The sequence below is a fragment of the Daphnia magna genome, linkage group LG3 (genome assembly GCF_020631705.1).
Source record: "Daphnia magna isolate NIES linkage group LG3, ASM2063170v1.1, whole genome shotgun sequence".
NCBI classification, from domain to species: Eukaryota; Metazoa; Arthropoda; class Branchiopoda; order Diplostraca; family Daphniidae; genus Daphnia; species Daphnia magna.
Window position 1 is genome coordinate 12,507,906 of NC_059184.1, and position 15,175 is coordinate 12,523,080.

General features: G+C 40.7%; 1 protein-coding gene across 2 annotated transcripts; it reads right to left on the reverse strand.

Moving 5' to 3' along the window:
- Positions 1 to 5,572: 5,572 nt before the first annotated feature.
- Positions 5,573 to 12,302, reverse strand: LOC116919874 (protein gooseberry-neuro). 2 transcript variants are annotated; one of them, XM_032925931.2, is made up of 5 exons: positions 11,900 to 12,302; positions 10,348 to 10,724; positions 10,044 to 10,218; positions 7,077 to 7,257; positions 5,573 to 6,971 (listed from the first exon to the last, which is right to left on the reverse strand). In XM_032925931.2, exons 1-5 carry the CDS (start codon positions 11,955 to 11,957, stop codon positions 6,086 to 6,088), a joined length of 1,677 nt encoding a protein of 558 aa, XP_032781822.2. In that variant the 5' UTR covers positions 11,958 to 12,302; the 3' UTR covers positions 5,573 to 6,085. The 2 variants fall into 2 exon arrangements, with proteins under 2 accessions (XP_032781822.2, XP_032781821.2); XM_032925930.2 differs by having other exon boundaries at positions 10,044 to 10,221; positions 11,900 to 12,297.
- Between the last annotated feature and the right edge of the window lie 2,873 nt (positions 12,303 to 15,175).

A 15,175-nucleotide genomic window follows, 5' to 3' on the forward strand; every position in this document is an offset into this window, starting at 1 on the left:
CGAAATATCAACACCGGTGGCAACAAAACACGTTTGATCACGCTGGATTGGCGATGTCGAAAGAACGGATGTCCGTTTCAGTTTGTTTGTTAGCACTGCAACGCGTCTACATATGCGCAACCCCATTTGATTGGCACACCAACAAGACGAATCGATCAGCCAAACAAATCAATATATTATAGCCCCAGAGCCATGAATTAGCTCGACTGCTGCGAACGGTTAGATATATAGTACATCTATTTTTAAAGAATATATTGAAACATCCACACGCGTGCCGATTGCTGACAAAAAAATGTAATAATAAAATAGAAAAGACAGCAGAAGTATAAAGTAAGCGTGTCTAAGATGCGTGCGCCATGGATGTATACGCACAAGAGAAGCGCGAAGCTGATGATGATGATGATGCCATGACGCGCTCTCTGTACTATATACACACACGGCCCAAGTTTTCTTCTCACTCGGCTCTTTTCTATGCGTGTGACAATTCGATAAGTCGCGGCTGATTTTCCGTCATCAGGCGGACCTAAAGTTCTTCGCGGTCAACAAGCCCAGACGAAACGCCGGTGACCGGATCGGCTATGCCGACTTTGCTACGCCCCTTTTCTCCATCTCACTTTCGTGTCTGATGATCTTGACTTTTGTTGTTGATGTGGCTTATTTTCTTCTCGATTGATGATACGCTTTTCGTACACCTCTGTATATTCATTCCCTTTATTTGCCCTTTTTTTAGAGGGGAGATTAATTTTTTTTGGGGGGGGTTTCGTGTTGGAGAACACGAAGGGTGGCGTTACTCTGTTTACTCGGCCAATTATGTCGTGTTTATTTTAGCCTATCTATACCTTTATAAATCGGAGATTTTTCGGCCTGTTTCGACTTCCTTTTCCATGTATACGTAGCTAATTCAGAATGAAAGAATATATAATATATAGCATTAGGTTCACCGTGAAACGCGAACATCACCAGCAAAGAACAGGCACGAGTTCACGGTCTTGTTTGGTTGATCAGATATGCAGTTGAACTTTTTACTTGAAAAACCAATTGATAAAAGGGAAAGATTTCATCGTTTTGTTCCTTTTCAACACAAGTATAATTGACGTGTCTGTTTGAACAATCGATTAAGATTTAAATACATCAGCATTATATATCTACTATTATTACATCAATAGGACTACGATAGTCTCACAATCCTGGATGGCCTCTTTTTTAAAAACTGGCCAATGTTTCGCGTCAAATTAAAGACTTGATTAATTGAACTTCCAAGTTGATTCTAATTTGTTCTTTGAACCGATCGTCGCGGTTGATGATATAAGAATGTTATGCGGGACTATATTCACGTTTGGGCGTTGCCGTTGATTTATTCCAAACTTATTGTTGTGGTGTGATGCTGTTGTTTTTGTTACACGTTTTGAAAAACAAAAAAAGAATACACGTTAATAGATTTCCTGTTGCAGCTATTTAGTGAGTGGCATGACTGGCGGTGTCGTGGAAAAATTTAATTTTTTTTTTTTTTAAGAGAAAACAAAATGAAAAAAAAAAGGAGAAAGAGGAAGTAATCGAAGCGCGCGTGAAAGAGCCCCGCCTGTGCTGTGTAATACACATTACAGGCATTCAACAGTTGTGGAGAAACACTCGCTCACATCCATCGTGTGTAACGCGCATCGGTTCTGCATGTTATGTACAACAGTTTTCCATACACTCTACAATACGTTAAGATTTCTCTCTTCGTCGATGTCCTGGAACACCACAGCTCTTTTCATGTATATAAATATATATTTTTTTTTCCTGCTTTCAGTTCGTTTTTCTTCCATGTATACGTCACACGCATGCGTATACGGTCGATTTGCATAGCATTATGTATGCAACTCGACGATTTTCTTTAGCAACCCGGTGGAAAAAAAAGGGAAAAAGGAAATCAGGGACAACAACAGACTGTGGACAGGGACCGGATGATGACTACAAACAAACCGTCATCCATCTTCCGGAGTTAACCGTGGTTGATTTGTAACCTTTTAAATTACGATTGTAAGGTTGGAAAAAAAAAGTTGGGTTTTACTGGAATTTCGCTATCAGTTTAAAGTTAACTATACAGCATATTTTAATTTAAAAAAAAATGTGCTACATCCAATTACTTGAACTCAGGATAGACCAGCTGCTTTGCTTGCATATGCACAGAGGTAAAGGTAAATTTCGATAGAGCCAACACTCCAACTGGTTTTTTCCAACCCAAACGATCAAGTTCTCTCCTAATGTTATTCGCTGGTCTTTATACCCTTGAAAAAAAAAAAAAGCAGATGATCATAAATATCTTGAATGTAAAAAAAAATAAAAATAACGTACACAGTTTACACAGAAAAAAAAAAAAGCCAAATGTATTTACAACACGGCGGTCTCGTCATGCCACACATATTCTATTGAACAGCAAAAAAAAAGAGACTTCACGCCCATTAGTAGAATATGGGGTCTCTCTTCTGTATTCCTCACACAGAAAAAAATGTACCCCCCCCCACTTTTTTTTTCCTCCTGTGAAATGCTGGTAGACATCACAGCATATACATGAAATTTCTTATATTCGTTATTCCTGCTGTGGGTTGTGTGTGTGCGTGCCGCACTGGTCTGTTTTCGCCATTGTCGAAGAAATTTCGGTGAACTATCGCTGTTTTCATCCCGTGTGTATAATATATATATAAGCGATCCTCTTCTTCTTTTATTCTTTGTTTCACCCCTCCCCGTTTAACAGCAGTTATGCGGCTACGCTTGTTAACCGGCAGCTGTACCCGTCCGCCGAGTCTTTGTCATTTGATTCGTCTATATGTATATGCACTATACATCAATGCTGTGTGTTAAAAGTTAGCTTGTTTCCAACGAAAACGGACCAATAATAGAACAGCAGAGATTTTATTTAGAGGCCCATTGGTATATAAATGCTCTGTCCCGTTACATCAGAGACGGCCCACATTCTCTATCCATTTTGGCTACGACTTATACATATACAGTTTAAATAAGGAGATTTTAAACATTCCCAATCTGCAATCGTTGGATGGCACATCAAAAAGGAATGACGCACGTTCGTTCTCAAACAATTGGCCATTCCACAAGAAAATGATCGAATTTCTTGTTTCAGAGTTTCAACGTCTCCATTAGTTTGTCGATTGCCTTTTCTATACGGCGAGAGGAATAGAGCGAACGCTGAACGCGGTCATTACTCGAACGAACAATCAGTGCAGACAGCATATGTAAATGCCTAGTTTTTATATTATACACACGGAATTTGTGTGGAGCTCAAAGTCCGCCGATGTTCTTATTTTTACCTCCTTCTTCTTGTTATGATAATGCAGACGTTTGATAACTACATTAGCTCGGTTTTTGAAAAAAAAAAGTGGCAGCGACGGCGGCCCCGGCGGTTAATATATACATTGTATATAAGAAAATGCGGGTGGCCCCTCTTCTTCTTCTCCGTCATTAGAGGCCCTTAATGGATCGGCCCACCCTTTTCACACAGGTGGGATTCGTCCATCTTTTTTTTTTTTTTTCTTTTTTCTTTCTTGGCTTTATTTTATATTTATTTTTTTTTTTGGTATAACCTCTCGACGGGCGAACGATGATGATGATGACCTCCCACCAATTAATTAAGACATTCTCCCCTAATTTTGTGTTGTTTGTGGCGCAGACTATTTACGGTCGGACAGCTCGGGCTAAGTTTGTTGTGTCGTTAAAAACGAAAAAAAAATATATATATGTAAGGACGACGGTGCTTTGTGCGTCCTCAATATATACGGCACACATACACTGGATTACATTTCCGAATACATTTTTTAAAACCCTTGTTTGCGGGTGTCTCTCTCTCTCCATGCCGCTTGGCTATACATAAATATGTATATACCTCATTGTGTCTCAAAATGCTTTATAGCTGCCGTGTAAAACGAGTATTATCATTGCGTTGCTTTATTAAACAAAGATTTTTGCATTTTTTCGGTTAGACTATAGACATTTTTGTATATTTAAATAATACGCAGCTTTTCCTCTGAGGGCATATATAAAGTTCAGTTCATCATTTCGTGTCCAGGCATGTCGTCATTCGTTAATGGCGCGCAGAACTGCTGTAAAAAAAAATGGTGACGTCAGCGAATCAAGTGATTTTCAGTGTTGGAATGGATGGAAAAACAGGTTGTTTTTTTTTGTTAAACCGTCATAGTGTGTAGTTTTCCTCGATTTATTTATAAAAATGATCAAGAGAGTGTAGCATCGGTTGGCTTATTGCGGTCACGCGATTCTTGCCCGACGGGTCCCACGTCGGTGTGTTGCCGTGTGGTGTACTCACGATATGCCAACGGGCATCGGTTTTTGATGAATGCAAGAAAATAATGCCGACGTTGCAGTCGAAATGATTCATTATACAGCATGGGATAGAGTCTTCTTCTGATGTTTTGATTGAAAGACGAATGTAAAACATGTGCCGTTCGACGTCTAAATGTTGAATTCATTCTACCTGTTCTCATCGTTTTCTCTCGAAATCAATGCCTATAATGTGTTCAATCTAGGACATCAACCTTGAACTGAATGCTGATGGAAAAATAAATCAAAACATCAAAGGATTCCTGTCATTTCAAGAATGTCCGTCAAACGTTCAAGATGACATGTTTTTTCAACATTTCATAGTTTCTCTTGAACAGCACCGGTTCAGAGTTCAACGACATGTTGTTGTACATATAGGCCTGGGATATATTTGCCTTCCTTTTTAACTTCATCGGTAGAGATCATGTCTTTGGTGAATTTTATAAAAGAAAAAAAAAACAAACAAAGAAGCACAAACTCAAAGAATGAGTCCTTCAAATTGAACAATGAATCAGCTTCTTAACAGGCCAGGTATATATATTGGTCCGTATGATCTTGTGTGTGTATATACAGCATTTTATTTTTCTGGACCTTATACAAAGATGGGTCCGTCCTAAAGGAAACCCTTTTGGCTTCAAACAGCTTCACTTCAATTTGCTATATATTTTTTTTAAATAGTGGCTGAACTACAACACTCAAGCGGCCAGTCACCTACACGGAGATTAGTGAGAAGTAAATCTTTTCCAAGGGTCACCGGTCCCTACGGCGCATAGAAGGAATTATCTATTCATTTTTTTTCCCCCCTAGAGATCGTTTCCTCTTTAATCTGGTTGATGATGAACAGCACACCGACGACCCCCGCTAAATTCCTGCATGTAGTCGAAAGTCAATCCACTTTGGTCCATGTTTGCAATATCTTTTGAGGTTAACAATGTCCCAGACTTCTTGGCGCTCGCCATTGTACTCCGAGAGACTCTGTACCGCCATTGCAGTTCCAGTTCCTTTAAAAAAAACAAAATGGTGGATGTATTTTGAAACGGACAGAACGATTGCAGTGATGGGAGCAAAGCGATCGCGACAGTAATCATCATGACCCTAAATAATGATGATTTTGGTGTAAAATGAGGACTATATATACGTTAAACTAGGCCTGTAATGTATGATGTCTGGTTTCACGAAAGTGTGTTGAAATTATGTACCACGTGTTTCATGAAGTATCAATGAAAAAATGATTTGAAAATCAAACTTGATGCGTTTATTGAAATGCAGCGCAATGAGAGGACAGTTGAAATACAGATACATTTACTGATTCGATAATATAGATGCTATGTTGTTCCATGACGCACAAAAAGAAAAGATGATATAAGACTTGTAATATACGTGATTTCGTGTTAACTATAGTTTAAGCTAAATATATAGAGACAAACTATATGTATATGCTATCATTCTACAAAAGCTATGACAGAAAGCAAAGAGACATGTGGTTGCCAATATCAGAAAACATATTTTAATTGTTGTAAAAAATCATTTAAAACTACGATTTTCGGTATAACCTAATGCAAATGAAATTGATCTTAAAGCGTACATAAGCTTCCATTGGCCATTCTACGCCAATCTATACGTTATAGGCCTGTTTTCAAACATATCGTGCGCTACATCTATATGCAAATTATATGGAGCCGTCACGAACGTATAGGCTGTACAGTATACGGAAGATGGTGGAAGGCAATCAAACTATATGTAATAAATTCTTTTAATGAACTAATCCAGCGCAGTGCAGCATGTGACTCGCGTCCATTCCGGAGATCATTTGGTGTTGGTAGTAAGGATAGCCGGATTTAGGCTCGGACGGCGAGTGCGGATTGATGAGGGCCGCCGCGGCCGCTGCGGCTGCAGCTGGATTGCCGCTACCGGTGACAGTGAAGGCACTTCCGGACGAAGCGGCCGCAGCTGAATGCAATTGGTGCTGATGAGCCGATGCCGAAGAGAAGAACGGATAAGATTCAGCCGATCCACTGCAGACGGAAGGCACGGCCGTCGAAGAAGCGGACGTCCAAGCGGACGCGTTCGATTGATGATGTACGTGATCCTCTTTGCGCGGCGGAATAGCGTTCCATCCAGCGTGATTGGCCGCTAAATAGCCCGGGAATTGATGCCCAAAAGACAAGGAAGCCGTCACTTCTTGATGGTGCGGATGAATCGATCCGGCGGCCGCTGCGGCCGCTGCCGCCGCCGTTGGATAGCCGTTGCCATAGTAACCTTGATGATGGTGATGATGATGCTGCCAAGCTCCGGCTGCGTGATGAGTCTGGAAGGCCGCCGCTGCTACGGCAGCGTTCACTTGTTGTTGTTGCTGTTGTTGCTGCTGTTGTTGTTGTTGATGTTGATGATGATGTTCGGCTACCCCCGATGAGGACTGACCGATGCTCGTAGATTGGCTAGTCGGTTGGGGTGAGGTAACAGTTGAATTGGAGTATTGGTGGCCACTGGAAGGGGATGAAGCCGCGGCTGCGGCTGCTGCTGCAGCCAATGAGAAGGCCGATCCTTGAAGGCCGAGTTGTTGACCGGTGAGTTGTTTCCTCAGACGGGCGCGGCGGTTAGAAAACCAAACTTGCACTCTGGCCTCGGTCAGTTTGGTTCTTTAAAAGTGAATAAAATATTTAGTATTATATGATGTTTGAAAGAATAACGAACAAAAAAAAAAAACTATTTGCATTCAGTTGAATGGATTTCAACAAACTTACTTTTGGGCGAGCTCCTCGCGCGTGTAGACATCCGGATATTGGGTGCGTTCGAACGATCGCTCCAATTCTTCCAACTGTTCGGCGCTGAAAGTCGTACGTGAACGACGTTGCTTGCGTTTCAAGGTGATCCCAGGCTCTGACTCGATATCCGACAGGTCACAGTCACTCGACGATCCCGTATCTATTTTTCAAAAACAAAGAAATCAAATCAAAAAATTGTTTAGACTCGAATGTGCTGTGGGTGGTAAAAGTCGGCAATCGCCGTTTATCTTTAGCTGGGCAACATATATTTATACGCGTGATTTTCTTTTTCCCTTCCAAACAATCAGACATACGCATATATAATAAGAAGCCTCTTTTCTCTGAAACAAATGGAAAACAAGCGAAACCCGAGAGAAAGAGAGACATTTGGGCCCATTTCTCTTCCAACATCTTTGCCCCCAAACAACTGCATGCTGCTAATTAGGCTATTAAAAGAAATACTGTATCCTCGGAGAGCTCAACGAGTGTGTGGGGGGGTTCAAATGGAGGGAGGTCTTAGCCCGGCAGCACTGCGCGGCTCCTCTTTGAATGAATTAGTGAAAAAAAATAAAAAATAAAAAATAAAAGAGTTGAAACAGAAAATGCGAAGAAGACCTCATCGTCCATACAGGGCCCCCATTAGTGGTTTTTGTGGATATGCTATAGACTATATGATGATTGTAGACCTTTTTTTTTTCTTTTCCAGCTCTCTTATCATTATGTCCTATACATTTACAAGAAAATGAAGGGAAGGGGCGAGAGAAGAGTCGGCGTGTTGTGCAGAGTTTCTATCAGTCTAATAGCCGGCCATTTCTATATGTACAATTGTACATCTATACGCGCTCAGATGTGTTGGATCTATAGTCTGTTGGAAGTTAAGTATTTTTTTTTTTTTTTTTGTGGTGTGCTGTAAATAATAAATAAATATGCTGTTGCGGTCGAAAATGTATACATAAATACATCGCCGTGATGAGATGTTTTGCTGGTCATTAGATTCATCTAAGTGCCGCACAGCGTCCGACCGAAATATACGCGTCCTGGGCGGCCGCGGACACCCGTGCGATAAATACTTTTCTTTTTTCTTTTTTTTTTTTAAACAAAAGCTCATTATTATCTACTTTTGTTGCAACCTGCGCCGCAAACGTTTTTTTTTTTCTATTACCCACCGCACTATTTATGCGAAATTTCGGGTTAATAATTGATAGTTGGCACCGTGAATGCGTCCATTTTTGTTGTTGTGTTTCCACGGCTATTACGTATGCAATTTGACAACTCCCCGCAATCACGAAAGCGATGGTTGCCCAATCCACGAGACGAATGTTAATCGAAATTTCGAATGTAGAAAAGACTATGTCAAGAGAAATGTGTTTCACAAATGCCATTGTTTCAATTCGACTATAACAGAATTTCATCAAAAACGAGGACAAAGTCCCTTTTTTTTCGAGGCGCTATTCATCGCAAAGTGAATGTCAAAGAGATAAATAAAAAGCGTAACAGGATCCCCCCCCCCCTAAAAAAAAAAGAAAAAAATCAGACAAGAGCACGTGAAGAGAAAACATGTTTTCTTTCTTTTTCTTTTAGCCGGACGTGTAAATATGCATAAATCACGACACCAGGGCGATGGCTGTTCTTGTATAGCCTCGAACGGTGCGCAAGCAATGAATAAAAAAAAAAAAAGGGCCCATCAGCTTCATCTTTTCTACTCTGCTGCTCTTTTCGTGATTCGTGTAGTACAACGCGCTTGTAATACTGCCCGTGCATATACATATACAAGTTGTTTTATTTTTCTGATATATTACGCACGGACGATGGGGCTCCTCTTTTTTGAGCCGCTTCAGGCGGGACACACACATACACACAGCCACTGACAGAGTACAACAAAACACGAGAGTATATAGAAAAGAAAAGAAAAGAAAAAGAAAAAGGCCCTCCCGCAAAGTCAAAAGAAGCCGACGTCTCTGAAAACCGCCGGCCTCGGCCGCAACAACCAGCAGCAGCCCAATGATATCATTATATTACAGGTGGAATTTATTAGTGTACCATTATTACGACTATTAAAAGAAAATACCCCTTTTCTTCTTCTTCTTCTTTTACCTCCTATCCCCCCCCCTCCCTTTTTTTGTTAAAAAAAGGGAATGAAAAAAGAAGTGGAGATAGAAAAAAAAAAAAGTAATAATAATAATAATAACCGCTTATACCATAGAAGTGATGACGATTCTGCGCGGTAGGTTTGATCTAAATGCTCTCTGGCTAGATGTTCTATATAAACTCTATCATTTGGTTTAAAGCTTCGGTTGTGTTATTTTAAAGAATATTACACGATTGTCTTATACATGTTGATCGTGATGTATAGGGCTTAAACACAAATTTAGGATAAATCATATTAAGTCTGATTTATTCTACCAAAATAAATGTCAGGCCTCCACGAGATATTGATTCGATTGGTGATGTCTATTATAGCATCGTATAGCGCAATGGAGATTGTTACATATATGTAAGCCGACACCCACGCTGCAGGCGATTGTCCATCTTACACTGTTGTCCAATATTAAAAGCACACAAAATATGAAGGAGGGAAACCTCCCAGGTAAGAAAGGATAGCAATCGTGAAGAATATATAAAGAAACGCAAAAAATAAACCTCGCACATCAAGAGAAAGATACGATTTCCATTATTCAACTATCAGTGCATTTAATGATGCCCTGCACGAGGGGGCAGTGCTTGCGTTCCATCCATCAACTTCTTATACACTTGCTACGGAATATTGAATGCTGTTATATATAAAACACCCCCCAAGAATAAGAACCAGATCGACCAGGCAGCCGCCAAATCATTTTTTATCCGCTATTTTTCTATGTACATGAGACGATTTGAACGCCGTTCAAATCAACGCTGCGCAATATACGAACGAGAAGAACCTATTATTTCAAGGATGTAATAACTGACCTGCTAGGATGCCGTCGATCGAGTGCTGGTGAGGATGCCTGTTGATTAAGCCGTCGGGACTGATGGCGCTGTTGGTGTTCTCCATCATCATCATGCCGCGGTGATGCGGATGCTGCAACAGCCGATTAATGGAAGCCGTTGGCACCATCGACCCGTTCATCAGTTCCTTTTCATCCTGCTATTAAAACAAGAGGATTTCATGTATATTTGGATGTTAATTTCATTTTTGTTGTTGTTGTTGTTGTTGTTGAGGGGATATATATACGTAATTCAATGAATTGCCCAGCTGAAATGGAGGACTCACCTTAGATGGTCGATCGCGAAATTCCCACGAGAAGATGTTGCTGTTGGCCGTTTCCCGTCGGTAATCTTCCGATTTGCGTTCAGCATCGATGTTCATCCCGCAGCCGGAGAGATTCCCATTGCCACCACCTGGCGAAGTGGATGAAGATGAACCGCTTTTGGGTTTCGACCCGCCGATAACTCCGGGGCGGATACTGCCCGTCTCTTGATAGCGATTGAGGATCTTGGAAACGCATCCGTGGGACACGCGCAACTGCCGTGAGATGACGCACGGACGAACGCCCGCCGCCGCCAATTCGACGATCTTCAAACGGATGTGGTTCGGAAGTGGACGGCCGTTGATGAACACTCCGCCCAGTTGGTTAACACGTCCCTGGCCTGAAAGAGACGAATCAAACTGAATTCGATTGCACACATGTGACGCATCAGGTATCCAAAATGGACTGGATGATATTCAAATAACCCGCATGAGTCGCACAGGTTAGAATATAGGCTGGAAGGGCAAGGATATAATCGATAGGTAAAGTCGTAGATAAATAACCGAGCGGACCTCCCTCATCCTTGTAATTACGGCTGGTAATTTACAGCCTCCTCCGAGTCGGCCGGCCGCACAAGCGGCCTTCTTTCTTCCACCACTTTAAGCGGCACGTATATATATAATATCTACTTTACAGTTAAATAGTCCGACCTCCCCACGCATAGCTCCCCTCTTCTATCTCGACAATGCGCAAGCAATACACATATAGGCCGTAATGCATTCAAAATGATACACAAATGTTTATAACTAAATACGAATGTGAAGCCAATCGTCCGGCCCAATTATACGCGTTCAATTGTCCAATCAAAGTTCGTTCTTTAGACCCACCCTGATTGTCTGTATAGCTTATATGTGAATCGTGTTGCATATTACAAAATATAGGCCATATAATATACAGACGGAATTATGAATTTCGGATGTTGCGTGTACCTTCGTAATCATTTTTCTTTTATTCTTGTGACTGTGCGGCATTCCTTATATTGTTATTCATTACACGATTTATAGAAACGGCTTTTCGAAAAAATATATATAGACGGTATACATAGACTATGTTACGGTGCTGCTGCTGGACCGCGGCGAGTATAGCGGTTGTTGCGGCACATTTCGGCTCTATCTCAGTGGCGTGTGATTTAATTATAAAGCGAGCCCGTACTGTTCCTCTAATTAGCGTTTCCCCGGTGTCATTGCTTCGCCGCTAATTTCTTTAATAATTACGGCCTACAACGAGTATATATGCGGCAGAAATGCAGAAACAAAAAAAAAAGAAGGGCTGATTTGAATGTTCTTTTCATTTTTATTATATATTTTTTTTTACGTGCAACCGTTAAACTAAAATGCTTGAAAATGGCGCGGGTAACATTCGAATAAAAACGTATAATCACACGTTAGAAAAAAAAAAAAAGGACGCTAGAAATATCTGCTTAAATAAGTCTTTAAACAGTCTGCAACGTGTCAGACGATATATATGCAAATAAATTGTGTTCAACCTTCAAAATGAAAACGGGTCGTTTCGTACCTTGGAAAGGATAACCGGAGAACAGATGATGCGGCATGTTCATGCTTGCAACTGACATTTGATGTGTCCTTCTTATAGGATCGCTCGTAAGGTCCCCCACGTTTCGTCAAAGTCTCCCCGGCGCTGGTTTTCCAAAAAAACAAACAAAAACACTTCAATTTTTCTTTTTGTGTGGGGTGGGTGTGAGGGGAGAGCACTGTTGGATAATTGTCTTGATATAGCCAAAAATAAATCGCTGGATGAGAGAGTTCGCTGATGGTGATGGAGAGAAAGACAACTGAAGTGATGTGATGGCTTTGGCCAAGGACTTTTGCGCTGACTCCTTGCAACTGAGGGTTGTTTGAACTCGAGAGTCTGGAACTCGACTGAGTACCTGGCCTCGGATGGCAGCCTCTTTTTGAAGGCAAGAGACTATAGAACGACCCACCAAGCATATACATAGGCACCTGTGTGATGTATATGTGCCACACACTCGAGCACCGTTGCTTTTTTCTTTCGGCCAGGGAAAGGACTCTCTCATCATCACACAGCCAAAGGGAAGATATTTTTAAAAAAAAGAGGGACTGAAGGTCTTTTTTTTTCCAGCTGGACGGATCTAGTTCCGCCCCCTTCTTCTTATACACTTCATCTTGAAGAGAGCATATAGGCTCTGTTCGGCCTTTTCTTTTTTCTCCCCCGTTAAATAGAGGAATCAAGTCTTCTTTTAAAATCTGTTTTTCAAGCTTTTATTTCACATTAGTTATTTGTATACAAACAACTGTTATTACAACAAGAATCTAATGGTCAATTAAAGGTGGTCCTTTAAACTCGGCGTTTTAAGACAATCCTTTCGTTTGAATGTTTTAGGCAAGACTATTACACATTAATATCATTCCTATATACAGTTAAAATGATATTTCATTCAAATTTCGAACAGCAAGATTAAAAAAAAAAAAACTTTAAACCCTCTCTCGTTTCACCTTCGAATCATTCGGTGCCAAGTTTGAATTGATAATTGAAAGGACAAATATACAGAAAGAGCTCAGCTTCGTTAGCGACATGTTGACACGTATATTTACTTGACAGGTGAAATGGCTCTGTTTTTATTGGAACAGGCAATTGGCTGTGTGTATACACGGATCTGCTTGAACGCACTCGACGGAGAGATCGGTCCGCCTTTGAGCGGCACTGAAGCGGCAAAGCGCTCGGGACGACTCTCATTGGTTGGCTCAGGTGTGATGGACGGTGGTGGTAGAGAGGGGCGTGCTGGAGTTCCTCCCACTTCTCGTTTTACAATAATAAAAAATAAAATAAAATAAAATAAAAAAAAGCAAGGCAGAGAAGTGGGAAACCTTTATTTTTTTTCTCTCTTTTTTCTGAATGTTATATTCAACAGGATATGCCGCCGCGCTGCCACGGAGCAGTCACGGACTCCCCACACAGTTTCAGCGCTCTCTGCATGCAGCAACACCTCACGGGTGGTCATCATTCCCCCCTTTTTTCTTTTCTTTTTTTCATTCTTCTTCTTCTTCTTTGCATCCATCCATTTTCTTTTTCTCTCTCCCATTTGTACCTTTTTTTTTTTTCCTCTCCATTTGATTTTCGGCATCACATCATCAACTTATGACCTTACCTACATTTCACAATCAAAAAGAAAGAGAGAAAGAAAATAAACGATTTTCGTGTAGGAATTCAATTCAGAATTCTCGAGTTGTTTTTTTAAATTTAATTGTAGAGGCCGAGTCTGGGTATCATCTTGTTGTGTAGAGCTGTATATAACGTATATATCAGTAGAAGAGACCCAGCACTTGGCGAACCATTCAAGGGGTGCGGTCATCGCACAACTATAATAGACACGGTTTCAATTGCGCTGAAAACAATGTAAACCTCTCGTTTTTAAAATCTCCTAAGCAGCAAGATCTTGCTGAAAATTGAAAAAGAAAACGGCATCATTGATTTCCTCAAATCGTCAATCATTTGGAGGTAAAGTTTTATTATATAAGTGAATCAGCATTTCTTGCTGAAGTTCAACCCTTTTACTGATGTTAACTCGTCCTCTCTCTTTCTCGCTGCTTTAGAGGTGTGTGTGTGTATATCATTTCTTGTTTTTCTTTTTTTCTTCTTTGATTTCGGTTCGGCCTAGGAATGCGCTTTAAAATAAAGGAAAAAGAATCAAGAGGCTCCGTGAACGGAAGGGCGGCTTGTTAGTCCACCATCCAATCCGATCACATTCCATTAAGATAAATGCTGGCTTTTGTTTCTTTTTTAATAGAATTTTCCTTTTGAGAAGCAATCTAACTCAATGATAGCTGTATATACAGACTTGTGGTTTACACCGTATAAGAATGCTATAGGATAACACTGTGTACATAACTTAAAAATAGATAGTGAAATGTTGATTAACCATCAGCTTTATACACGTGACATTGCCGTGTCACTACATTGAGCTCTTTGTAGATTTAACCAGTTGAATTGTGTGTGGGAAAACATGGGCATTGTTTTGAAACCGCACGATATGAATTTCGATATTAGCTCATTAGACTATATTCAAATCGAATTCGGGACGCATTCCAACGAATCTCAACAATAAAAACTCTTTGTTTCTAATGTCCATATGCGATCCCGGTTGATGTTGTCAGGAAAGAAGAGCAGACAATTAGGCTGTTCATCTCTTGCCGTCCAAATTCTAGTTTTCTTTTAGCAACTTTCGTTGCACGGGGGAGATTCTTATTCAAAACGAATGTCATTTCCACAGTGAATTTTAAATGACCCCGTAAGGATTTTTCTTTTTTCTTCTCTTGAATTTCGAAACGCTTCCAGTGGGCTGCGCTTTCGTTTCTCCAACAAATTACTCTTGTTGTATATGTGATTGTTGGGTTTGTAATTTTTTTTTTCCTTCTTTCACGAAGGCTAATGTGAACAAGGAAAAAGATTGCGACGTCAACGACGACGATGACCCATAAAAGGCGTTGCAAAGGCTTGCCGGTTTTTATTTCTCAGTCATCAGCCTGTGTGCCTGATGTGCTGCCTTTAAATATCAGCAGGTTAGTCAGATAGTTTCGTTCACCGTGAAAATAAGCCACGTGATTGGATGACCTGCTCATAATACACATGACAGGTAATCAGAGAATTTCGAGGCAAACGAGGAGGGCTTGTTTTCTTATTGGTTTCCATAGGGCACCGCATTCGCTTCGCGCTCTTTTCATTCGAGTTTTTCTTTTTCTTTTTGAGCGCAAGGCCGTTGCGTTTTGCTATCCTAATTATGCATTTTTTTTGGTTTTTTTTTCAAGTTTTCCT

What these genes read in the sequence shown, in the direction of transcription:
- LOC116919874 (XM_032925930.2), bottom strand. Translation starts at nt 11,957, where the DNA reads ATGTCAGTTGCAAGCATGAACATGCCGCATCATCTGTTCTCCGGTTAT. An exon ending in TTCGCGATCGACCATCTAAG is followed by an intron (nt 10,222 to 10,347) that starts GTGAGTCCTCCA and finishes TTGTTTTAATAG; the next exon opens with CAGGATGAAAAGGAACTGAT. An exon ending in CGCGAGGAGCTCGCCCAAAA is followed by an intron (nt 6,972 to 7,076) that starts GTAAGTTTGTTG and finishes TCACTTTTAAAG; the next exon opens with AACCAAACTGACCGAGGCCA.